The sequence below is a fragment of the Teleopsis dalmanni genome, chromosome X (genome assembly GCF_002237135.1).
Source record: "Teleopsis dalmanni isolate 2A chromosome X, ASM223713v2, whole genome shotgun sequence".
NCBI classification, from domain to species: domain Eukaryota; kingdom Metazoa; phylum Arthropoda; class Insecta; order Diptera; family Diopsidae; genus Teleopsis; species Teleopsis dalmanni.
The window spans coordinates 23,722,689-23,735,734 of record NC_051848.1 but is presented as its reverse complement, the minus strand read 5'-3'; the positions used below and the strand labels follow the sequence as shown (position 1 = coordinate 23,735,734).

At 30.7% G+C, this 13,046-nt stretch overlaps 1 protein-coding gene across 1 annotated transcript in view; it reads left to right on the top strand.

Moving 5' to 3' along the window:
• Window positions 1–6,775: 6,775 nt before the first annotated feature.
• LOC119688244 (protein grindelwald-like) overlaps window positions 6,776–13,046 on the top strand; it is an 8,574-nt gene continuing 2,303 nt past the window's right edge. The window contains exon 1 of the mRNA XM_038102923.1: window positions 6,776–6,794. Within this exon, the coding sequence (XP_037958851.1) occupies window positions 6,776–6,794 (19 nt within the window). The remainder of the gene's footprint in view (window positions 6,795–13,046) is intronic.

Below are 13,046 nucleotides of genomic sequence, written 5' to 3'. Positions count from 1 at the left end.
TGAGGAGTGCATTTCTTCATGCTCTTCTATAATATCGTCTTATTTAAGCACAACTGTGTAATCCATTTACTATATTCACTTCTATTCAATACTATTCTTGTTCTTCTTGCCTTTCCTAATTAAAAAAAATTGCACTATACACTGAACCACTATAATTCACACTGAGTAAAACGCTAACCAACACTAACAACAATATTCATCGGTTCTAATTCTACTTTATCTGTCGCTCTGCCCACGAACTACCTACAAAGGTTACATAGGAGCATATCAGCCGGCTCGTTTCGGCTTCCACAAGCTTTCTCTTCTCTCTGCAGCGCCTAAATGAATTGCATTGAACTACACTATAAATTCACGCTCAGCAAAAACAAAGATATGCAATTACACTCAACTGTCACAATATAGTCAGTCAGTCAGTCAGTCAGTCTCCTTCCTTCCTTCCTTCTTCTAGCATAAAATTATTTAATTTCTATTTGTGTTTGTTTTTGTTTTTGCATTTGAATAGTTTTTGTTTTAAATAAAGTACGAGCAGAAAAGCAACAACACTACACACAGCCTACAATGCATAGAAAGTGGATAGGACATATTTTTTGAGTGCAGTGTAGTTTAATGCTGGCGAACGTCACAATTCTATGTTAAGCAAACAATGCTTAAAAATAATTAAAAATTAAATAAAATTACGATAAAGAGGTTTTTTGAACAGTAGTGAACTACAACAACAAAAATTCGTTTTATATTATTTTAATTAATTCAATTTTTGGCTAATCATACAGCTGTTTCGAGTATCGCCACAAACCCATCATCTGTGGTCTTGGAAATAATTCTTGTATTTAACTATTTGTAAATAATTTATTTTTGTTTTTTTGAGGTTGCAAGTATTAGGAATCGAACTCGAGCCCTGCAAAATTTTAAACTTAGAGTCAGCGCTCCCTAACCAACTGACCGAAAGCCGTATTTGACTTTTATGTTTGTACATTTTTCTGGAGTTTAGTTAATTTACTAAAAAAGTTTTATTAACAAATTCACATCACTGGACTACCTGTTGGGTTTATGTACAGGTTTGTCAAGAACCCATCTTAAGATATTGGGTGTTTTATTTTTTAGCATACACGGTGATATTTTTACCATTATGTTAGTATTCGCCCGACACTTAAATTTATCACTGGGTCGGGCTGGTTCTTATATGCTCATTCTTCTACCCACTATTCGTAGGAAGATGGAATCAAAACAGCTTTATTTGCTAATTTCGAAGCATTCAATAAACCTTTCACTTCACCTATCTACCTACCTACATAACTACCTAACTACATATAAATATCAATAAAACAAATAATTGCTCAGCACTTAGTAGATAACTTGGATATATAGAAAAAACCTCGAAGACGCGCTAATACTCTACAAGATTTGCAGCGATTAGACGGGTAGCTAAACATCATTTGCTGTGGAACCAAAAAAAGACTCTAAGATATGCTCGACACGAACTGTGCGAGGGGTGACAAGAAAAACGATTTTATTGCGAAACTTGCAAAGAAAATATATAATTTAAGTAATTTATGCTATTACTAAAATAAAAATATTTTTTTTCTTTACTTGATTTAGAAATATTTAGTTTACATTTTCACAATGTTTCCGGACCTGTTAAGGGTTAATCATTAAATCTCATTATGACTGTTATATTCTATTATTCGAAAATGTTTTAAAATTCAATTCCTCCTGCATTTCAAAGTATAGAATCGTCGTTCTATTCCGATATCTTGAAGGGTATATCCCATATATATGGTGCTTTCTAACAAAATAGTGTTAATATAGGAGTTGATGTTCTAGTCCAAGAAAAAAGATAGTGTTTTTTGTGATTAACAGAAATCCACAAAAAAAAAATGTTCAGTCTAAAAGCCACGATTTATTCAAGTAGCTAAACTCATATAGTAAATTTCAGTTGATTAAATATCGTCTAATTTGTTGACTTTGGCTTTATATTTAAATAGGTTTGGAAGTAATAGTGGTGCAAAATAGATTTTTTTTTTCAAATTTTTTGCACATGTTTCCTTTTTCCTCTACTTTTTGTATTAAAAAATATCATAAAATTAATTAGTTTAATTAATAGTAAATTTTTCATTTATAATAATAACACAAAAGCAAAGTATTTATCCTGAATGTATTTTGATTCAATGTTAAGGAATTTTTTAATCAATTATATAATTACTATAGTATGGATAATTTCTATTTTGGAAAAAAAGAACAGTTTTATATTAAAAATACTAATGATCTATACGATATACTTCTAATAATCTATATATTAAATTCTATTCATATCGCATGAGAATTATAATTCACGCATTGATTATATTAAAAAAGAAAGGGAAAACTCGTTTTTTCTGTTTTTTTTTTGTTGTAAACTTTTTACTACGTCACTTAATAACACTAAATTAATGAATATCTACTACTAGCGCCCTGTGTTTTGATAGCCTCCTCCTCGAATAAGAACAGTTTGTTTTCTTAATCTGTTTATTGTTGTATTGCTGATATTTTATCTTTATTTACTTTATCTGTTTTGTATTGTATAAACATAAAAATATTTTATGTTAGTGTATTAGTGTTTTTTATGTACCACGAAGTGTCATTGATCATTGAAGTCTGGAAAGAACTACTTAGGAAATGATAGTAGTTGTTGCGCTTGTTTCGCCTATAAACTGTACATATATGTATATGTATTTGTATTTTTAAAAACAGGGTTTGAATTGCTGTTGCTAATTGCATTGCTTGCATAATTGCTAACGCATTGCATATGAAAATGAAATAAAAATATGCATTAGCAACAGCAAAAAACGTAAACTGGTTTCATTTTGATTGCTTGCTAATAGTCAATTTTACATTTTTGACTATTATGCATTTGGAATATATGCAACTTGCTTGCTTATGCGTTAGCTGCTTGTGTTTTGCTATTAGCAAATGTATATGGATTTCTTCTTTTTGTTTTTGTTTTAAGGGAATGTGTACGCATTATTTCTTTGTTGGTGCATTGAATATAGTTGTGCAAAATTGTAAGTAATGTGTGTGCGTACAATTTGTATGCAATTAATATTATTTTATCTGTAAATAGATTATGCCTAAATTTATGTTTTTTTTAATTATTAAATTTATGATATATATGATATATATGATATATATGATATTAATTATTAATTATATATATATGTTTATATTTGTGGGAAAATTTTAAGTAATATGTAGAACATATTATATACAAAGTTGCCGTTATTCTAAAGTGTTTCATTTTAATCGGTGTATCATGACTCCGCGACTTAATAAATTCGCAATTCTTCAACATTTTAATATAAATAGTGATAGCGATTTAGCAGTTCGACTTCTTCGTACAGCTCGTTGGAGATGCTTTTCAATACAAATTTTTTATTAAATTTTTCTTCTAAGCCACGACAAATAGGGTCAATAATCTTTCTCATATTTTCCGAATTAAGGACATTAAATGGAATAGCGAAATAACTCTTTTTTGCTCATTTCGATTTTAATTGTTTGTTTTCGGAATGATTTTTTCACAACTATTGCACTACTACTTGAGCTGGAATCTTCATTTTTATTTATATTTAACTGGTGCATATTTTTTAAATGTGTTCTTAAATTAAATATTCTGTCCCTCTTCAACGAATGTTTGCAAATTTTACAAACTGCTAAATCGCTATCACTATTTATATTAAAATGTTGAAGAATTGCGAATTTATTAAGTCGCGGAGCCATGATACACCGATTAAAATGAAACACTTTAGAATAACGGCAACTTTGTATATAATATGTTCTACATATTACTTAAAATTTTCCCACAAATATAAACATATATATATATATGTAGGATTCCTTTTTATTAGAATCAAAACTAATTAATTAAATTACAAAAAAAATATATATAAATGAAAAAAAACTGTTTGTTCTTCCGCACACACGTCATTACTTCACACGTCTTCTTTCTGCACTGCCACACTACGTTTGTTTCTTCTTTTTTACTTCCTTATGCTCGTGTGCTGGCGTTGCCAGATCTGCGTCCCACATATATATATATTTAAATATATATATATATTAATTATAATTAATAATTAATATCATATATATCATATATATCATAAATTTAATAATTAAAAAAAACATAAATTTAGGCATAATCTATTTACAGATAAAATAATATTAATTGCATACAAATTGTACGCACACATCATAATTGACAAAGAAATAATGCGTACACATTCCCTTAAAACAAAAACAAAAAAAGAAATCCATACACATTTGCTAATAGCAAAACACAAGCAGCTAACGCATAAGCAAGCAAGTTGCATATATTCCAAATGCATAATAGTCAAAAATGTAAAATTGACTATTAGCAAGCAATCAAAATGAAACCAGTTTACGTTTTTTGCTGTTGCTAATGCATATTTTTATTTCATTTTCATATGCAATGCGTTAGCAATTAGTCGTTTGACAAAAATCGACTGGTTAATATTTATGCATTAGTCAAAATATGGTTGCTTTTGCTAATTTTCAGCAAGCAATTCAAACCCTGTTTAAAAATATATAATTATAAACTGAATGACTAATAATATGGATCTGAAACAGGGGCTTAAAGCCTCTGCCATCTGGTTATTGTTATTGGAGCTATTGGTTTTTTCTATGTAGAAAACAGCTGTTTCGTGTGAATAAGCGCATAGATAGCAATAGTGTTGGGGTTATGTACTCAAAGTATATATTCAGGCAGATTTAATTGAAAATTTATATCATAGATTTCAGTTTACATTTTTGCACAAAAAATAGTGTGTTCAATACACATCCCAGCTATCTTATAAGCTTATATAAGTTTATATAAGTTTTATGTTATACTGTCATTAGATTAAAATAATTATTTTACCTATCCCTCTTCTCTATCTGACCCAAAGATTTGTATTAAATCAATCAATTTGAATAAATCAATTTTTACGCAAAGGTGACCTGTTGTTAAGATTTACTATACACTATAGTCAAGCTCGAATGAGGTAAGATTTGATTTTAAATTTTATTATAATTATTTATTTAAAATTAATATTTAATATTTAAAATTTTGTTGTTACAATTTACTGCTGTTGGGAAACTTTTCTATTTAACAAAAATAGTTTATACTAAGAAAATAGATTCTTTCGTCTTAATTGACGTTAAAATCAAATCTAATTATTTATTTATACGATGACATAATATTATGGAACTTAAACTGCTTTTCCAGAAATAGTATTATTTCCCTAGGCTTTAAATGTTTAAGTTGTAAACTATTGTATATACTTATAATTTATCATCAGTTGTGATCGATTCCATTTAATATATATATATAATAATAATAAATATATATAATTATTATGAAGCGAACTGGGTGATGATGTGTCTGAAGTCGAAAACTTTTATTAAAGTCGAAAGAACAGGCTTAAAGGTGGTGTTAAAATGAAAGAACAATATTCCCGAGACCCAGTAACGGAGGGGTGCTATAAAAAATAACAACAATGCTTGCAGAAATCGTTTAACCTATATCCATTGCAATACTCGGGAACTAATGTGTGAAGCATAATCTACTTATCTACATATGTGTATAGTACATACAGCAAATATTTTGAAAATGGCAAAATGCTAGGACTTAAGGATGAGTTATTTTAAGATCATATCTACACATTAAACTTGTTTAATTGATTATCCGATTTTAAATTTAAAAAAATTTCTAGTTGGGGAGTGTGATGAAGTGACAACGTTAGATGGATATGTAGAAGAAGTTCTGGAAATATATTTTACTAATATAATACATATGTTGAAGTAATTTAACGAAATTTTGAGAATATATTCGAAAAGGTCAAGTAAATAACAATCCGAGATTACAATCTTATAAAATAAAATTGTTCTTAAATTTCAGGATTTCTTAGAAATAATTATAGTTTAAATTTCTTTAACAAAAAAATGTTTTGTCGTCCTTTTTTTCCAATAAAAAGGTATTGTCGATCAGGTCGTCCTACTGTGGATCGAAGGAGACTCACAAAGCAGAAGGACTAAAGATGCTAACTGTTAGCAACTTCATTAGAGCACAATTGACAAATCATTTATGTAGAATAAAAGGATATACAAAAACATTTTTTAACCAGTTGAAGCGAAAAATAGGAAAGAAAATGTTTTTTAATGGAGAGTAATTAAAAAATAAATTAGATTGTCGAAATATTTTGAAAGGTTTGGTACTACATTTTTTTAAGTAGCTTTGTTATAAAGCTAGACAATTAGTAATATTATAACTGAGTAGTTGTTCTTAAAGTAAATAATATTATATACGTTTTTTTTATTATTTAAACTAAGCTTACCTTAATTAACATGAAAAAATATACATCAATTAAAATTTCTAAACCATTGTACAAGATATATATGGAATATATATATTCTAGGGATATGTGCCAGCCTCTTGATCATTATTGGTATATATGCCAAATTTACACATTGCATGAATAATTATATAAATTATTTAAAGTTTTAATTTTCATTAAACCTCATTTTAATTATTCAGTTTATTTAAATGTATTGTGAATAAGTAGTAGGAAATCGCGAAGATATATAAAAAAATTTTATTCTAACTAAAGGATTTTATATTTATTAAAAAATAGTTTAAAATTTGCTCATTTAATATTATATTAACAAGAGTCTTTAAATCAGTTATTCAAAAAATTATCAGTTCTAAAGAGTAAGTAAAGAAAAATCTATATTTTGATTTATATTCAAAATGGACCATAATAAGTCGGGTAAATAGACTACTATACACCATGTATCTTGGTAAATATTTATATGTAACCATAATAAACTCTGTATTTTAATAAATAATGAAAATGGACTATAATAAATTCTGTATCTCGGTTAAAAATGAAAAAAATACTTTCTGACTATTTCTTTTCTTCTAAAATCTTTATAAATATACACAATAATTGTGATGATTGTGAAGTCTCAGATACTTCAATCAAACAAATTTGGACTCTGACATTAATATTAAATATTTGGTTATCAAATTTAGTTGCTCCAATGGCAATTTTTGAAGAATTAATTTCAAAAATTAATTGGTCTTTCTTCAGGTTTTATTTTAAATTATTCAAGAAATGACTTTGTTTATGAATTCTTTAACTTTATTTAATTTCAGAAATTCTAATTCCAGCAAATCTAAGATCTATTCGAATTTAAAGTACAGTAATCCCCCATATAAGGCGATAGATTGGTTCCGCGTTATAGGGATATTCCCGTATACCCGTAAACACACGTGCAAAGATACTCGAAGCTAATAATGAACTGTATAAATCCCCGCGTTATATGAGGAATTGAAATCGCGTAATATGAAAACGTGTTATAAGGGTACTGTGTTATAGGGATGATTACTGTATTATACATTATATGGTATGAAATTTTGTATTATTCGATATAAAATATACTTTCTCATTAGATCACATAATTTACACTTTTTTTCTTATTACTTTATTATATATACAAAGGTTTCTATTAAATAATCACTTATTAGTTGCACTTAGTATTCATTATGCAGAGAGTAGCGTGCACAACTCAAAGCTAGGAATGTGTTTTTTTTATTACACGGACATTCGCTCTAAATTCTAAAATGTATGTTTGTACACACACGCACACACACACACGTAGGCACACACACATTTGCATGGCAAGTGGGGAGTGCATTGCTTTTGAAAGCAATGCGAATACAGAGAGGGAACGCAGTGATCGGACAAAACGCTTTGCAAAACGTACATGTGTGTGTGTGTGTGTACGTGTGTGAAGTTGCAATGAAGACCATTGAGCGTAATGGCGGTGGTGGAGAGTTGGAGAGGTCGCTAAAGGTCGTTTGTGTGTTTTCTCGAATGCTTTTCGAATGCGAGGGACTATGGACGGCAGGTGTTGTCTTATTACAACAACGAATTGCAACACAAAACAAAATAAAAACCGAAATAAATTTGTATTCATTTTGTGTTTTGTTTCATATTTCAAGCCGTAAAAAACCAATCGCAGCATGCAAATAATTGAAAACAAAAAAAACTTCAATACACAGAACACAGAGTAACATATTTTGGCCATTTCAACTGCCGAGTAATAAATTAGGTAGCGGTATTTTTGCATACATCACACACAAATCTTTTGTGGGAATTTTATGCCTGTTTCTTCTTCTCCGGTTAATTGCATTTCTGCTATACGTGTAGCAGGCGGTGGCGGCGGCGGCTGCGGCGGATGTGCGATCCAACACGCATTAACGCACTTAACGCACTTAACGCACTTAACGACCGACGGACGTAGTCGCGCACTTATAAAAACTTCTGTGTCGTGTCACTGGCATCACATAACATAAGACAAAAAACAAAAAAAAAAGATTTTAATTTTAAATAAAATATTTTAATATTTTTAATGTGTTCCAAAAAAAAAAAACAAAAATTACAGTTAAACACAAAACAAAAAATTCGCGAGCCAAAGAAAAGGCGATACGGCGATACGGCGATACGTACGAAAAGGCAATCGAAGACCGAAGACGGCGTTGAACCCACAACACAGCACAACCGCAACGAACGTTCATTCGCATATGAATGCGTAGTGTATTTTTCGGTTTATGCACTCCATGCCATTGCCTGCCGCGCATACATCACATACTATAAAATTCATTTCATTCTTTCAGTTTCTTTCACTTTTTTCTTCTTCTCTTCTTCTTCTTCTTTTTCGGATTGTGCATGTTCTCTGTCGACGCTTCAATTCATTCTGAAATGCGCGCTGCTTACTGCGCTGCAATATCATTGCAATTTCTCGCTATGCCTTGCGTTGATAATGTGTTAGTCAGTGTTAAATAATTGCAACAAAAATAACAACACAACACAACACAATACAACAGCAACAAAAACAAAAACACCGCGCAAATGAACTTCACTGTTCTCAAGCAAGCGCAATGAACCAAACACCAAACCAAACCAAACCAAACGACCAAACTCAACAAATACAGTGCAAAGCTCATGCATGCATATTATTGAGCAGAAAGAGTTCCAATGCAGTTGCGTATTTTTTTATTTTGTGTTTTTGATTTTGCATTCCCATCTGTGAAACTAAGAGAGCAGCCACTCAAAGGCATGCATGCGGGAATCAGTAAACACTCATGTGTGTGGTAGTGCAGACCAGAGGCGGCAGAGTAAAATGCAAGCACAGGCAAGAGAATGAAAACTTGCAAATCATTGTCGCTCGTCGCATGTGAAGTGAACAATGATACGAACTGCATGGAAGCAGCGCTGCTTCTACGATGTCCGCTGCCTGCAAGTGCTTTACCTTATCGTCTGCAAAAAAGCTTCGATGAGAAAAATTCAAATTAAAAAAAAATGCAATTGTTACTGCAGAAGAGACAAAGCGAGAAATTGGAACACAAAATTCACAATAATTATTTTTAACAAAATAACTCACTATTGTTATTAATTATAAATAAAACATTTATTTTAATTATTTTTTTTTTTGTTAATTGAAATTTATTTCTTTTTCTTCACTACTGCGGCCTACCTTCAACCGCTATATGTGATGTACAATGTATGTATGTGTGCGTAATTTGCAAGTATGAATGTAACTAAATATCAAAAGTACACTGTGAAGCAAATTTATCGTTTTTAATTTAAAATTCTTCATATATTTTACGCTGCAATTGCCATTATTTTTATTGTTGTAATGTAAGGCCGTGTGCGAGTACGAGCAAATTGATGGTAAATTAGGGGAAATAATAAATTATGTCGATATGGCAGTGAATGTTGGCATTTACCAGAGTTTCGAGTAGGGTAAATTAGGTAAAAATTAGGTATTACCATAAATAAATAAATTTGAAAACTTTTAACAGAAAAATAATAAATAAATGCAATTAATAATAAATTTCAATTCACTTTATCTCAATTTACTCAAAGTCGCACACGACCTATATAGTTTTTGACGAATATTAATTAATTATCTAACTTATTGGATCTCCTCAACTTTCTCTGGAAAAGCAAATGGTTTAATAAGGATAACAAAGGTTACCAACTCGCCTCTCCTGGCAAAATTTTTGAGGGAATCACATTGTGCGATACATGCCTCCGAGTGGTGGTATTTCTGCCTTCTGAACCTAACCTAAATTTATATTCGCTATCTAGCAACGATAAAAATAAATGAAGTACAGGCCCAAACTTAAGGTCTGGATGCAGATCGTAAATCAAAATAGCAAGACTTAAATAGTCAACCTAACAGACCTAACCTACCCTATCCGATGTAATTAAAAAGCGGTTCCGAGAGGGAAAAGTTTTAAAATGCTAACACATGTAATGCTAAAACGATTCCGCTGGAAATTAAGTTTTTCCAAAGATTGAGTGTTTTAGTCCATACACTACATATTAATATATTAGGGCGTCAGGCACACCATTCTGACGACCGTTAGTTTGACGGTGCATAAAACATTCCACCTTCTCCTCACAAAAGAAAAAAAAAATCTAACCATGTTTTTGGCTACACTAACATATATAGCAAAAAATTATTAAAATTATGCAAATATACTCGTAGTTAAATGAAAGAAATAAATGTTTGACGAAAACTTGTTTAAGAAACTACGGCTTAGATGTCTTGTATTTGACTAATTTTCAATTATTTGAGGTCTTATCGTATATACCGTACATACATTGATTGCTAAGCAGGTTGAAAAAGATGTAGACTTGCCACTCGAGCAGTGGTTAAATCAGCGTTAGTGGCGACTAGGCAACATATTTGATTGAGGAAATTATGATACTTGCGCTTGTCCCATTATTTTAATGGGTGGGACCGAAATCCTCCTTTATAACCGTGGCTTTCGTGAGCCTGGTCACAAAGTTTACCGTTAATCTCACCCCCGCGCTTATAACTCCACCCTTTTCCGTATCATGCAAATTTCTCTAAATTATGCCCTTGCTATTAAGCCTGACTGCTCCCATGTTTCTCCCATGATTACTGGAATGAAGTTTCTACAATGCTGTGGAAATTTTCTCCATTCATTCCAAAGAGGTAGTTTTGGTAGGTTCAAGTCTCACACTGTGGCTTTCGATGCTTTCCAACTACTGCAAAAAAAAAAGGTCGATGATATATGGGAACATTCTATTGAATTAAGGCTGTTTATGTTTGTTATATCAACCGATTTGAGTAAAAATTTTATAGAATGTTTCTAAATTTCGTTTTTAATACAAGACAATTTTCGAGGCGTCTTGCTTTTTCTTTTTTCAACAACGTTAAAACCCTATTAAGGTTTCATAAAGCTTGCAACCCAAAATTGATTAAAAATTTGATTGACAGAGGGGTTTCACCTAACTTATTATTATTAATGTAATATCCATGTAGAATGTTTTCCAATCTAATTCTACTATACCCTTTATTTCAAGACTGCAGATCTCATTTGATTCCACTAAAGCCAAATGAAAATCCTTAACTCATTTTTAGATAATCGCAAATAAATTAACCAAGAGGTTAGATAGGTTCGCTTAACATATGTATAACCCAAATCCCGAATAATTTTAAATAATCAATATCTTCAAACATCTGTAAATATACATATTTCTATATCCTATATCTTCACGACAAACTTCGACCTATCTAAGCGAATTAATAACACCAAGACCAATAACATAAATATTATTTATACAATGCCTCCACTGATCAACACATAAACTCAGGTTTATATACTCCTAATCTAAGAGTATATAGATATATAGTTAGACTGATTCTGCTCCATCGCAACACCTACTGATTGAATTTGCTGACGTTCAAGAAGAACTCACCGGATTACTATACTGCCAGGCCATCTTCTAAATGATTTAACAGTATTTCTAGCATAAAAACTAGTAATAGCTTTTGTAATAGCCAATCCAAAATTGTTAGCTAAATTAAAGAAAGAAGCTCCCTTCGTTTTATTTTTAGATGAAAATTTAACTGATCAGACGTTCGAAAAACAAAATCTTCGGTTTTATAAGACTTATAAGCGTAGATTTAGTGGCAACGACAACCTTAACTGCTTCTTCTGTAACTCCTTAAAAGTAGCTCGCATTAATGATTGTATACCATTGTCTGCTTAAATGTACTTCATTCGATATCAGACCCTCTATATTACGCTTCAGGGTAACCCTCTACCGTTAACTTAACGGTACCGTTACCGTTAGCCATCTGTATTTTTTGACGTCTACTTATATAACTTATATAATAAGGGACAAACTATCCCTAATTGCTGATTTCACTATAAATTTTAGCTCAATTATAATCCAGGTTGTAGTCAGTTTATAATTATTTCAATCTGTCCACAGTTTTGCATTAAAAAAAATTTTTGTTACTAACCTTTCACTTTATTTTAATTGTTGTCCAATCTCCTTTTCTCTCTTTTAGACCGCTCAGTTGTACACCTTCATCCATCCAAAAAATAAATATTCCAACCATCCCGATCATTAGCATATACAGGGAAGGAAGGATAGAGGGACTTATCGCTTTTCCTTCTCGTGGCAATATAAGCTGTATATAACTCACTGCCCATTGGCACAATCTTGGCAATGATTAAATTAAATGTTGTCCTTATGTTAGTCGTTCTTTTTGACTTCTAAAAGAGAATAAACCTTTCCATTAACTTCATCATCTTAATTCAACATTTCTACCCTGAGAATCTATTGTGGGTTCTCCAATCACATGTATCAATTGATCGTGATCATTATTGAGTTTGTCACTTCTAGAGCTCTTCGTACCACATTACTTAAACAAGTTAAGCCCTCACTTCATTAGACAGACAGATCTTATTACATTATGATATTTTTGAAATGATGGAATATGCTACTATCACTCTCGATATCATGTACATAACTTGATGTCAATTGTATAACTACTTACTTATTGTAAAATAATCCTTCTATACAGGAAAAAAATCACTCCCAACTTATCGAATCCTTAGCGAAATCAATTTATATATGTATATAGCGCTTATAGCTCTATAGCTATTATAGACTAAAAAAATTTTC